The 14,427-nt window shown below is 44.5% G+C and overlaps 1 protein-coding gene across 8 annotated transcripts in view; it reads right to left on the bottom strand.

Moving 5' to 3' along the window:
• The window catches only part of Sh3kbp1 (SH3 domain containing kinase binding protein 1), a 341,909-nt gene that overhangs the window by 3,285 nt on the left and 324,197 nt on the right, over positions 1 to 14,427 (bottom strand). For 5 of the 8 annotated variants that reach the window (XM_057759523.1, XM_057759522.1, XM_057759521.1 and 2 more), the window contains 4 exons: positions 10,795 to 10,904; positions 7,272 to 7,400; positions 2,992 to 3,260; positions 747 to 810 (listed from right to left, as the gene is read on the bottom strand). In XM_057759523.1, coding sequence (XP_057615506.1) covers positions 747 to 810; positions 2,992 to 3,260; positions 7,272 to 7,400; positions 10,795 to 10,904 — 572 coding nt within the window. The remainder of the gene's footprint in view (positions 1 to 746; positions 811 to 2,991; positions 3,261 to 7,271; positions 7,401 to 10,794; positions 10,905 to 14,427) is intronic. The other 3 variants (XM_057759526.1, XM_057759524.1, XM_057759527.1) reach the window with 1 other exon arrangement.

A 14,427-nucleotide genomic window follows, 5' to 3' on the forward strand; every position in this document is an offset into this window, starting at 1 on the left:
AGGCGGAGCAGGCAATCAAGACCATCTGAGAGTGACCCTAAAAAGTAGGTGGAAGCACTCCCAACAGGATGGTGAGCGTTTCCTATCCTCTTCTAGGCATCATGTGCCCTTTTGGAATGATTCCACGACAAGATCTCCACCAGCCGTCAGGACAAGGTTGGATCAGTAGTGAGAGGGGGAAGGACTAACAAGGCCACTGGGGAGAAGAGCTGAAGTGAAAGGCTAATATGGAAATGGAACCCAGCTAACAACAGAGCCTCTGGTATACCATGTCCTCTGGTACTTAGTATGATGAGGCATACTATATTATCCTATAAACTGGAGGGGATATTTTACAGGCGATATGTTTAAAATAAATTCCAAACTAGAACCCCAACTAGGAGTATGTCGATTCAGCTCTTCCTTCCCTAAGAGCGTTTGGAGCTCAGGTAAAGATAGAATATAAGACTCTATGACTCTGAGACATTCTCATGGCGTCAGTCATGTTCTTTTTCTTCGACCCCCCCTCCCTTTTTAGACAGGATCTCACTTGGTAGCTCAGACTGCCCATGGGACTTATAATGTATATAGCCCAGGCTTGTCTGGAACCTGTGAGCCTCCTTCCTCAACCTTCCCAGTGCTGAAATTAAAAAGTATGAGCCACCACGCCCAATGGCAATCATTTCCTTTCAACCGGAAGCCCTAAGTTTGGCTCCATTACCAACTGAGCTCAGGCTTCATGGACAGCAGAGTGCTGAGGGACTCACCTGCAACCGAAGCCGAATTTTCTTTTCTTCATCCAGCTCTGACAGTAACTGCTTAATCTCACGTCTGAAAAGCAAATGCAAATAGGATCAACTCAAAGTCCAGAGTTTCCCAATGAGAGATAAGAAAATCTATAATCACTATGAAATCTATCTGACCTTTTTGCAAAGAAACTATGGACCAAAAATAATTTATTTTTTAATCCCCCCAGTATGTATGTATGTGTGTGTGCATGTGTGTGAGTGTGTGTGTGTGTGTGTGTGTCTGTGTGATGGGAGCAGGAACGTGCATTCTACATTGTGTAGAGGTCAGAGAACAACTTTTGTGGAGTTGGTTCTCTCTTTACAGCTTTATGTGGGTTCTCTGGAAGTCAGGTCATCCCTGCCTTACGTTGTTGGATGGTGTGCTGGTTAAGTTTTTGTAAGCTTGCCACAAGTCAGGGTCATCTGCAAAGAAAGAACTTCAACTGAGAAAATGCCTCCACTATAATGGCCTCTAGGCAAGTCTGTGGAGTGTTTCTGATTAATGGCTGATGTGAGAGAGCCCAGCCCACTATGCATGGTGCTGCCCCTGGTCAGGTGGGTCCTGGGTTGCATAAAAAAACAGGATAAGCAAGTCATGGGGAGCAAGCTCTTAGGCAACACTCCACCACCATGGTGTCTGCCTTAGTTCCTGACTCCAAGTTCCTGCCTTGACTTCCCATGACGATAGACTGTAACCTTTCCTCCTAAGTTCGATCTTGTCAGGGTCTTTATCACAGCAACAGAAAGCTACCTAAGGTGGCAAGCCCCTTTACCTGCTGAACCAGCTCACCTCCCCCGAACATTCTCTCTTTGTACTGTTACTTCTTAAGATTTCGTTTAGACAGAAAGGTTTGCTGTTATTTGGTAAGGAGCTACCAAATCATGTAGCCTTCAAATGTCAGGTCTGGAGATGACCTTAGCAATTTCTTAGGCGAAATTTCTCCCAACAGGAGAAGATGGGGAAACTCAGGCACAAAGTGGTGGCCTGATTTTCGCAATAACTAGACTCCAGTACCTCTAACTTCTCTTTTATAACCACTGGGGTACTTACAGAATAATTTTCACTATAGTCACTTTTTGTTCATGTTTTTTTCATGTTCATGTGTATGTGCAAGTCCTTGTGTGCGCATGGGCGTGGAGAGGTCAGAGGTTGATGATATCATGTGCCTCCCTAAATTTCTACCTTATTGCTTGAAGCAGGGTCTCTCACTGAACTCAAAGCTTGCTGATTCAGCTAGACTGACTGGCTAGTACGACCCAAGATCCTCTGGTCTCTGCCTCCCCAGAGTTGGGATTACAGATGCTTTGTACATGCATGCTTGAGATCTGAACTCAGGTCTTCGTGTTTGTGTGGTAAGGACTTTCTTACTGAGCCATCTCCCTAGGCCCATTGCAGATATTTTCACCATTCCATAAATACTTCAATTTTCTACAGAAATTATCTGAATAATAGGTCACTGGTATGTTTTCACTAATTCTCACAAAATCCCACAAATTGACTTTACCTTAAGATACACTAATTGAACCTTAAATACATGAATTAACAATATTGAAATGAAGTCTGAAAGAGAGCAAACATGGGACCTATAGCCCAATGCCTTCTCCAACTCAAAATAATAAAGTTGAAGGAAGCGACTCAGTCTGTAAAGCTGGGACTCTGTTCTTTGCACTGCTCTAAGCACTGCATTCCCTTTGTTTTGAGGTATTAGATGTGTACATTTGTGAAATGGGACAAAAACTTCAGAAACATCGCAGCAAACATGTGACAGTACATTTGTTCAATTCCCGAGGAATACCATGATGGTCCCCCATACTTGAGACTATGTCCTAGCACTGCTGGTAACACTCTGGTTACAGCTAGTTATAACCTGACATAAACTAGTTATGATTCATTAGCATAGTTATTTGAACACACATATCCACATCTGTATGGGTACCACTTAGGGCCTAGGAAAGCAGTCGACAATCCCTAAATCAGCAGTCCAACCTCAGGAAAACTTGGCAAGCACATAGTAGGTGGGATATTTCTTTAAAAAATAACATAATTAAATATAACATAGGCCTGTTGCAGTTTATACCCACTCCCAGCAGCCCATACCCACTTTCAGCTCCGCTGCCTCGCCCACCCTCTGGGCAGAGTGAGATCCAAGCTTTCAGAAGTAGGCCATGGCTAGCCAGTGGAAAGCCACCTGGAAAGAGCTGCAAAGGGGTCCCTGGCACTCACTTCTGCTGGTCCTTCATGCTCTCAATGATGCTCCTCAGCTCCCGGACTTGGGTCCTAAGCTCCTCTACAGCAGCCTGGCTGCTGGCTGCAGGCTCCATCTTTGGTTTTCCTTCTGTGCTGAACAGAGATGGAGAATTGGCTCTGTGTCCAGCTGTTCCCAAAGAGGATGGCATGGGCGAGGATGCCACTGAAGAGAGAGAGGCTGGCCCACTGCTGCCAGCTGCCATGGTTCCTGGTTTGGGTGGCAGGGATGCCTTGTTGTCTGCCACCTGTGAAAAGGGAAGGTGGAGAGATTTCAGAGCCTGGGATCTGTGCTGGGGCTGCCTCCCTGTCCTGGTGACTCAAACCAACCTTCAACACCCAAGCCCACACCTTTCTCCACACACTACTCATTTATTCCTTCACTCACAAGCCATCAATGGCCAACTTGGTACAGATAGACCACCGCCCAAGGGCTACCTGCATGTACTTTAAATTCCATCTTCTTTCTAGGCAAGACGGTCCCAGATTGGTTTCATATACACCGAGACGTACAAAGTGGCTTGTCAGGCCCTACAAAGCCTGAAGTAAGCAAGGCATTTTCCTGGCCTCTAGGAGCTTAGAAAGTACCGGGGCACTGGCAGACAGACAACGCAATACATCGCAGCACAAGAGGGCGGAAGCACAGAGAGTCCCAGAAACACATCAAAGCAGCCACATTTCAGGAAGGAAGGAGCAAGCAGCTAAGAGTTCATCTTGTCGAGGGGAGGCTGTTGGAGAAAGACGCTCTAGGAGGAGGGGAAGTCCTAGACAATGGCCTAAAGACCAGGAAGCAAAACACAGTAGTGAGAATCCTGGCTCGGATAAAAGGAGCAGTAATGCTGGTGGCAGGGCGAGAAGGGGATGGTTCAAATGGCCGCATACCCTGCATACCTCATGGGTGCTGTGGGGGATAGAAAGGCCTGAGAGTTGGCAAGCCTGGCACCAGACAGATCTGCCGAGACTCTGACACCATGCAAGCTAGAAATGGTGAGTATATGATTAGGTAATGACCTAGAATGAAGCCTATTTTGAGAGATGTGGGTAAGGCAGGCACATCTAACAAAGGTCATGGGCATCACTCCTGGTACCGAAGTGGGGACTGGGTAAAGTCAATGGAGTCTCTGCCCTCAGCTCAGCTTTCCATTGTCAGAGATGACGACCTACATAGACTAGAGGGTAAAGAAAGAAACACAAGGCCATAGGTGGAGAGGGAAGGAACAGGCGGATGTACCTTTCATGGAGGAAGGCCCAGATAATCATTTTAGGTTTTGACTTTTAGAAATCAGAGGGCTAACTGACAGGGTATGCCTAGTGGCCAGAGCAAGCAGCTAAAATAATAAGCTGGGCCAACGGAGAGGAAGTCATGGGTGTTTATATAAGAGAGATGAGAAGATGCCCAATGGGGGAAGCTGGGGAATTCTAAAATGAAGCAAGAAGAGAAGGAAGAGAGAGCTCTTGACAATTGGGAAATAGTGAGAGAGGGAATGAAGAAAGGCCAGTGGAAGGCCTTGGCTTAGGGGTGGTCCCTAGAGGAAAATAAAGGTTGGATAAGTGTGTCACTGGGTTGAGAGGGAAACAGAACCCACTTGGTAGTACAAGTATGGAGACAGAGACCCAGTGGTGAGAAACCAGCTTATGAATGGCACTGAGCAATATGGCTGACAAAAATGAAGATCCTTTCCACAAACTTGTCTGAGGAAGGAAGAGGGAGAGGAGGGGGTGTGAACTCAGGCAGAAGCTTCCTGGGGAGATAGACTAGAAGGAAGGTTTTATTTGCTTTCACAGATGAGTGAGACCCTGAGCTGCATGAGAATTAGGGGAGAAGCCTATGGACAGACAGGCTAAAGATGAAAAGGCGGGAAAGGCCTGATGGCAAGGTGTCCCGAGGAGGACACAGGCTGTATATCAGTCTTGGATGAGAGGGAGTACAAGTGCCTGGCAGGCGCAAAGGGAAAGCACTAGCAAGGGCAAGTGAGCAGGTAGGCTGATGTGGAGGGGGGGAGTAGTGGGATAGGATTTGGGGAGCAGAGAGGGTGAGTGATAGGGTAAAAGCCAGGGCTGGTGGTGAAGCTTGGCGCAGCAACCATGGGATTTCCTCCAGCAGCAGGCGCTCAGCCGGCCATCCCAAGGAAGGCGCCAAGGAGGGGTTCAGCTGGCATGGCAGCAGCAAGGAGGTAGAGTCTGGATTCAGGCTGTGCTAGAGGCAGAGACTGGGCAGAGTGTGCCAAAAGCAGATGGGCCATCGTTCCCAGTCTCTCTGTTCGCCTTTTCTCTGCCAAGTTACCATTGAGGAAAAGCACTCTCTGCTGCCAGGGAGAGCGCTCCGCCAGCGGGGGCTCTGTTGTTAGGAGGAGTCATAGTACGAGGCAAGAGCAACCTACATTTACAAAACTCTGATTGCACCCTGGACACCAGCTCTATAATGTAAACAGTGATCATCTTTCACATGCATTGTACCAAGCAGGAAACTGAGGCTTATAGGGAAAGCTCCTCAAGTCTTAGATCTAATCTAATAATCATCAGAGCTGGAATTCAACTCCCCTTTACCAGTTAGATCCTCGGCCGGGCACAGTGTCTATGGCTGATGGAGTCTGAGGATCTGTGCTCTTCTCTTGTTTTCTTTGTTGATTATATTACATTATATATCCCAGGCTTCATGTCTTCTACCATTTCCCATCCTCTCTTACCTCTCTCTCAAGACCCACCAGTGCCCATAACTGGCTTCCAGACACTTCCAAGATCAATAGTTCTTTTGCTGTTTTCTGTCTGATGGGCTCTCAGACCAGTTCACTGCAGCTAACAATTAGGTTTTTAGTCCCTCACATGGTCTAGGTCATCACACTCCTTGATCAAATTAGTTCAAGTGGAATTTCCTGAAGGAGTGAAATATCCAACCTGACAACTCCAGGGAACTGAAATAGGCTAATGGGATAGAGCTGTGCAGACCAGAAACATGAAAAGCCACTATTCGCCAGTAGGTGTCACTGTAGAGACATCCCTAGGATGACCAAGACCAGGAAACTGAAGTTATGCCTACAGACACCAAAAAAACTAAACAACAAAACTAGTTTAAATCCAATTTCAGTCAATAGAATCCTCTGAAAAGGAAGAATATCTTGGCTTTGTGGGTTATTAAAATTGATATGCTTTATAGGATCACGTTTTGCTTACTGTATCAGAGTTCAAGAAAAATCCGTAATGCAAACTCTCGAATCTATGAGGAGGAAAATCTGTTCCGATCTTTGATTTGTTTGTGCTAATGCCTGCTTCAAATAACTACTGTTTTGTGCTTCTAGACATTAAAACGTTGCTAATGTTCCAAGAAAACAATCTTACTTGAGTCTTTTTTTTAAAATACAAGAAGATGTGGTTTTAAAGTCTCCATTTATTTGTAGGAAGATCTGAACGTGTGTACGATTTTTACTCACCAAAGCTGCATTCAGTAGCTAAATGATGTCCTTTTTGTAGCGGGAATCTTACCCAGGATCTGACACATTCCAGGCAAGTGCTCTTCCACTGAGTTACACTTTCTCTCCTCACCCCCTTCTCTCCATTGGTCTTTATCTTTGTCACCCCCATCCCTGTGTGTGTATGGCTCTCTTTCTTGAGAAGGGGAGTGTTCACTATGCTATCCAGGCTGGTCTCAAACTCCGTGTCAAGTCATTGTTCCTACCTCACCTCCCCACCAGGTGGCACTATGACCAGCATAACAATGTTCTCTTTGTTTCTTATATCAAATTACTCAAATCAGCTTTACCATTCTCTGGGCATGGAGTGAAATTAAAATGCTTTAGATTATAAATTTACTTTAGACCATGAATCCAAGGCAACTTTTCTTTACAAGACCATGTAAGTATAAAATTAAAAATAAATCTTCCAATAATATTTTTTTGCCAGTTTTGAATATAAAAGAGAAGATCTATGAGCAGAGAGCACAGCATTTAATAAAGTCAGTGAGGTGTTCCCCAACTGTTGAAGTTCATCAGGTGGCAGAAGGGTCTGCGGGCTCTTTGGCAGATGTACATGTGACACTGTGAAGAGTGTGGACTACAAGAGAAACTGCAAAACAAACACTTGTATGCACAGCTCAGGGACTCTATAACACATCTAAGGGATTCTGATGACTACAGTAATCATTACCACTAAAGAATGACAAACATTCATCCCCACTGTCTGTTTATCTATCTTGCTTGGTTTCTAACCCATTGTTAGTACATGCATGGAAGGGCAGGGACACCTCACCCTGGCCGCTCACTCACTTGGGATATGGTAACAGTCTTGGAAGTCTTCCTCGACACGTCTAGTCCTCTGTGCGCAAGCGAAATGTGTTCCTCTTTATCTTCTTCGGGACTTGGGGAGTCAAAGATATCGGGGCTTGAAAGGGAGGACTGGATAAAGCCAAAAGAAAATGCCTTCGTCAGAATCATACCTTAGCTGACACAGCTTTGTTAATGTGATGCTGTTTGCTTTCCAAAGCAATCAGCACTTCTATTTGATCCGTCTCCATAACACTGTGAAGCGGAAAGGATGCTCTTATCTTCTTACAACAGATAACCGTATGGTTCCCTAGCAGCAGGACTTGGACCAAGCCCCAAGAAGCTAAACTGGGAGCTGCCCCTGATGCCCATCAATCACTTCAACCATGTAAGCATCTGTTGTACAGCCTTTCCAAGTCTCTCTTTTCTCCAAACATTTCTTACTGTGTGCCTTACACTGAGCTGCTACTGCAGGCTCAATGACCATATGCCATATGTGGTCCCAGTCCTTTTGGGGCTAGCAGCGTGGGAGAAAATGACCCACAGTCGATAGGAAACTGCCTCATATCCTCCTCTCCTTTATCCGTCTTTGCACCCTATTCGTTGACTCTAGAATTACTACATCTGCTGTAGATGGCAGAGCCTTCAAAGATCCATTTGAGAGGAGGGCATTTCTAGAGGCAAGGGACCAAGAGTAATGGGCATTGACATAGCCCCACAGCATAGCCCTGTCCACTCGCATAAGCTCACCTCTCCTTTGGTATCTGCTACTAATCCCTGCCCTCATTACTATGAACAGTAAGCACCATTCTGGAGTGTATTTGCTAAGGTTTATACAGAACAGCAGCATCAATGGGTAAAATACAGTTCGACACCCCTGCCCTTTCTGCCTCACTGTGAAATCACTGTAAATGCCCAAAAGATAAGAGTGGGAAGCAAGTCACTAGGATTCTCTTGTTTACAAGGAATTTCTTAGCCAGAATGTCTCAAGTTAAGAAGAAAACAAATGAAATAAAGAGTCCCTGGTGCAAGGACTCTTTTTGAAATGAAGAGTCTTCTAGAAATATGTTGGAGCGAGCTCAAATTCAGCTTCATTTTCACTCCCTTGCTTTCTAACCTGGGGTAGATAAATGGTTCTTTTTAGAATTACCATTTGAAAAAAATGGAAAAATTATGCTCACAAATACTTTTCCTTCCTTTAATCCTATTTACCAAGGCAGAAACTTAAAATATTTAGGGGTATTTTTCAGCCAAGGTTTGGCTTCTAGAGGTCTTATTTGTTAATCTTTATTTAATCTGAAAATCCAATTACCTAAAATATGCACCCCCCCCCACACCAAGCTTTCTTAGTAATCCAGGCTTACCTACTCAACCACTGTGTGATATATGGATCTTTTCAAGATAAAAAGCCTCCTTTTACACAACTCATACTGCCTGAGCTCCTATTAGAAGGAAACTGCCCCAGGCCGGGGAACCATAACTAGTGTTTCTTCAGTTATTCCCGCACTGGCCTTTGAGGACTATGTCCTTATCCACTAATCCCATTTGCTATGAAAATCCCACAGGTGCTAATTTCAAGAGTGAGCAAGAATTTAGTGTGTCCACCCAAATGGGGATGGATAAGAATGAATGGCATCTTATAAAAAGTACCGTGTACTTCTCATTACCATCTGGATTCTTGGTATCTGACACAGTGTCCTGTCCACAGGAGATAGATATCTCTGAATATATGTCGACCAAGAAATAAACAACTGTGTGTAGCCTAAAATCTGGGTGATGATGAGGTACCACTACTTGGTCTCAAAAATAATACACAAACTTCTCAACATGGGATTTATGAACTAAGGGGGAATCATTTGAACCACTTAATATTTAATCCTGGAGAGACACCAAGCTCTTTATACCTTAAAGGTTTATGAAAACTTGGAAGGAAAACAAAAATGATGAAGGATTTAAAGAGAAGACAGAAGTGGTAGGATTGGGAAATTGGAATACAAACATGGCAAGAAGCAATCAGATAGGTTGAGTGTATATGTGCATGTTGGGCTTGTAGAATGTGGACAGGAGAAAGGAAAGAAGGCAGGTTGCCAGAGAATTCTAAAAGAATGTAAAGGAAGCCACTTCTTTAAGTCTTTATCTCAAAAAATGTATCAACACAAAGTTATGTGTAGTTCATATAGGGCAGAAAAACAGGACAATTCAAGCCATACTTCCAGACTCAGTAGATATGAGAGAAAAGGCTCGAAGGAAGTGGCATTCTCTTTTCCTCTAAATGATATGAACACAGGCGAGATTGATGAGGAGGCGAAAAGAGAAAAATCCTAAGAAACCTGCAAATGGTTAAATTCCTTGGTGTAGCTGGAGGGAGGTTATAAGGCCTTAGAACTGCAAAGGGCAAGGCGATGTGACAGACAGACTGATAATCAGTAGACAAAACAAATGAACACATACACGCTGCTTGTGGAAGGGAAATGACCTCGTGTGTGTGTGTGGGGGGTGAGGTAGGGGTGGGGAGTCTGTAACTAATGGCAACAGCAAGGCAACATACTTCCCAGTGCCCCACATTCAGAAAACCCAAACCTAACAACATTCATGTCAGTATGGCTTATAACAAAGACTTGGAGTCATCATCAAAATCCAATAATAAACAGTACACTCACTAGATAAATTCTTATGTACTCACACTATAGAAAGTAGGCAGTCATTAAATTTGTCATTCTGGAAGAATTGGTAATGATTGGGGGGAATGGTGTGCAGTTTAAGTTTAGGGGTGGAAGTAAAATTCAAAACAGTGTATATTACATGATCCCAGTTTTGAGCAAAAAAAAATTGAAAGTTTTGACAAAATCTAAGGCTATATACAACAAGAGGCTATAGCACTTCTTTGCTCTTATGGCAGGACTTGGAAAACTTACTTTCTTCCTTATATGTCATGTTGTTCAAATTTGGCACAACAATGAATATAGTAGGTTCATAATAAAAAAGTTACTTAAAACTGCCCAAACAAAAGCAACCGTCTTTGGGTTATCATTGAGTGTTCTCATTGGTCTCTTCTATAGACCGTGTACTTCATAAGCTTAAATACAACCTCTTGGAGGTCTGTATGGGTTTCTTTGGAGGCCTTCTGATGATGGGGTTTGGGAAGATACAGGCCACTGGCTGCAACTGCATTGTGGCAAATATTTATTGAGTAAGCTTTGTCTTCTTAATAGGCCAAACTAGGCTATTTCTCTGTTTTGCTTTCCAATTTCATTTCAGGTTCAAACAAGAACTGGTCCAAAGAGAGACAGAAGCAAAGTGGGAAACAGGGAGTGCCATCTTCCTGGCAGAAACACAAAGAGCAAACAGAAAGCAACACTGCTCGATTCAAAAGATTCTCCAAGTATTTTTAGTTGGCAGTATATGTGGCGGCCTCCTTCTCCCCTTCCCTCTTCTGGGGTGTAGAAAAGGCAGCATCTGCTTGAAGAGTCCTTAGCCAGAATCTCCAGTCCTTTTTGCTTTTCAGCTGTAGAGAAGAGACACTTACAGATGTGAGCGACTGAGATGGAGGCCGCCTTCCCGTAGCTTTTGGTCTGCTTGTGGTTGGGTGGCTGAGTTTCTCAGTAGATGACACCACAGAGTCAAAACCTTCTAGGTCTAAAACGAAATGAAACAGGTTTTTTAAGAACAAAAATAAGGAGAAAGGGCCCTTGTTATAAGCACCCTGTCAATCTAGATTATGTTTTATCTTTTACAAAGGCCATTGATACCCTAGGGTCATTCAATAAAGGACTCAAATGGAATGCAATAACCATTTCCTCCTAGCTTAGCAAGCTTAGCATGCTAGTAAGCAAGAGAGAAAGAGCTCTTGCCTTTTTCCCTTTGGCAGTTACATTCATAAATCTTTCAAAAGCTACAGAATAAGGATTAAAGGAGGACTCTTCTCTATTTCACAAATCTAACCATTCGAGTAGACAGGACATTCTTGAAGTCTCGGTACAAAAGACAGCTATCACATGGTATAACAGCAATGGATATATGAACGCTGTTTCCTGTTGATTCTAAAAAAGACAAGATGTCAGAGCTGTCTCATCTATTTGTACTACAATAGTCAGGCCATCAGGTGTCAACGTGTTAGACTAACCTCCTAGGCAAGGGGACCAGACTCGGATAATGCACTGAGCCTGGCTCTATCTGTTTTCAGAATCATCTTTCAGTGGTGACATTCTCTCCAGCAGTCATCTGTCTGTCCATACATCCATTCATTCCATATTTAAGCATCTTAAATATATCATTAAAAAATAAGTTCTGGCCTTGAACTCCCAATATTCCTGGCTGAGCCTCTGCATCTCTGGGATCACTGGCATGTATCATCACCTTGAACACTGCTGTTATCCGACAGCCACTCTGTGCCACCCAGGGTAAGAGCTCCTGAGGTGACACCAGCAAATGTGCAGGGATGAGCCTCACCACCCTCAAAGTGCTTAAACTTAGTGATTGACAATCAGATGAACAGAAAGTCACGTGTGTCCTCATGTATGAGGAGAAAGGTTTCTGCCTTGACTTTGCCACTGTCGGTGAGCAGGGCAAGGGGTTTCCCCTGTTCTGTGGACTTCTGGGAGCTAAAACCAAGGGTGATGGAAATGAGAGGCTCAGCGGAATGAGCAGTGGGAAGGAACTAGGTACCATTATTCCTGGGATGAGGGAAACACCTTCAAGTGTCACACAAAGAGAACTTAGCAGTGGAGTTCTGAGGCTAGTTAGGAGCCAATCAGCATCAAGCACCCAAGAGTGACTCATAAAGGGTCTTACTTCTCCAGATGATTCAGCAGGGAACCAGGAGGATGCTGGGTGGACTGGGGAAGGCACAGTACCACACTGCTAGGACATACTTATCCAGAGCTGGCTGGCTGGGCTGCCCTCTCAGGAGCCTTCCCCTGAAATATTCTCATTTTTCCAACAGGTTCCTCTCTGGGCTCTACCCAGGACTTAGCTCTATCAAGTATGTATTGTCTGAGAATAGAAATTCCCTATTACACAGTTGGATTGATGTGAAAAAAGCCATTATGTGACATTAACATATCAATTCATCGTTTTAAAATCAGTTTTTTAGATACAAAAGTAATACATATTTCATGCATTTTATGTGAAATTGTAACCAGAAGAAGAAGAAGAAGAAGAAGAAGAAGAAGAAGAAGAAGAAGAAGAAGAAGAAGAAAGTCAGTGATAATATCAACACATCGAGACAACCACTGTTAGCATTTCAGTATATTTTCCTCCAGACTTTTTGAAAGTAAGACATAACTCATGTTATATATCATATTGTACTCTGCTTATTTTACTTAACCTTGGATGTCATGTCTCTAAAAGTTCTCCATGCTTTATATAATCTTCGGTGGCACTGCAATTCATCATTTATTCTATTTCCTATTGTAGAATAATTCCTCCTCAAATCATCCTCTCCTGTTTGTTGCTATCATAGGAAAGTGCCACATAAAACACCCCCAGCATGCATTCTCCATGCAATGCCTACAGCAGATTAGCCAAGGAGGTGCGGGGCTGCTGGATGTGGGGTGGGAAATGGGGTCTCAGCTAGGATGGTTTGCTGTTCAGGGTGGGCCTGGCTGAGGAGGACAGGGGAAGCTTCAGGGTGAGGAGCAAGGAGACAAAGCAGAGGATCAGAAGCTTGGCAGACAGCAAGGGGAGGGAGTAGAAGAGAAAGCTGTTGAAAGTTCCAAGGAACAAGCCATTGCCAAGGGCCTTGGCTGGGAGATCTCAGGACTGAGCCTGATGTATATTATCACCTTGTCCAGGAAACCCAAACAAGCTTAAGTGGCAAAACCTGCGCAGGGTGAAGTGATTAAGGAACAATTGAAGGTCAGTTTACTCTAGTTCTCTGCTGGATGGCCAGAGCTGACTCCTGTAGACAATTAGTTTATGAGGGTGGGGAGACAAGCAAAGGGAAGAGAGAGAAAGGATAGAGAGGGGAGAAGAGAGAGGGAAAGAGTGAGGGAAAGGCATGTATACATGGAGGGGTCAGAGGTTGATGTTGCCTGTCTTACTCAATCACTCTCCACCGTATTTCTTGAGACATAATCTCTCACCAAACCTGGCGCTCACCAATATGGCTAGTAGCTAGTACTGGCCAACTGAGCCTCCTGTTCCCACTTCCAGTGCTGGGTTGTTCCCTGGGAGTATATAGCCTGCTAAGGCAAGTCGTAGGGAGTAAATCTCTTCAGTGAAGTGGTCCTCCAGCACCCAGTGAAGGAGGGCTAGCCCGACAGCAAAGCTACAGCGATATTGAAGCCCTTGCCAAAAGCATTTGGTTACAGGTTCAAATAGTTGATGACAGATCAGAGAGGCACCCTTACAGCTGGGAACAGGGGGCAGAGGTGAAATGGTGCAGCATGCAGAATAGAATAGGAGAGGGGTGCCAAAACTAGGGGAGAAGATGCGCTCACCATGGGATGAAGATGGGCTCACCATGGGATGAAGATGGGCTCACTAGGGGAGAAGATGGGCTCACCGTGGGATGAAGATGGGCTCACTAGGGGAGAAAATGGGCTCACTAGGGGAGAAAATGGGCTCACCGTGGGATGAAGATGGGCTCACTAGGGGAGAAGATGCGCTCACCGTGGGATGAAGATGGGCTCACCGTGGGATGAAGATGGGCTCACTAGGGGAGAAGATGCGCTCACCGTGGGATGAAGATGGGCTCACTAGGGGAGAAGATGCGCTCACCTTGGGCTCACCTTGGGATGGATTCATAGATGGAGGGGGTGGAGAAGATCAATAGACCCTCACCCAAGATTCCAATTATTCCCTCATGTGCTTCCCAGAGCACTGTATGTTATTTAGCCCTAATAATATGTGACCTCATGGTCCTTGGGAGGTACTAGAGCAGCAGCTCTCAACCTGTGGATTTTGACACTTCGGGGAAGAACGACCCTTTCACAGGAGTCTCCTAAGACTATCAGAAATTTCAGTTATTTATATTACGATTCACAACAGTAACAAAATTATGGTTACAAGGCAGCAATGAAAATAGTTTTATGGTTGGGGTCAGCACAACATGAGGAACTGTATTAAAGGGTCGCAGCATTAGGAGGGGTGAGAAGCACTGATCTACAGTATGTAGAGGGGAGAAGTTTAATTGAGGAGGGGCTCCATTTATACAGCT

Source organism: Chionomys nivalis, chromosome X (genome assembly GCF_950005125.1).
Source record: "Chionomys nivalis chromosome X, mChiNiv1.1, whole genome shotgun sequence".
Lineage (NCBI taxonomy): Eukaryota > Metazoa > Chordata > Mammalia > Rodentia > Cricetidae > Chionomys > Chionomys nivalis.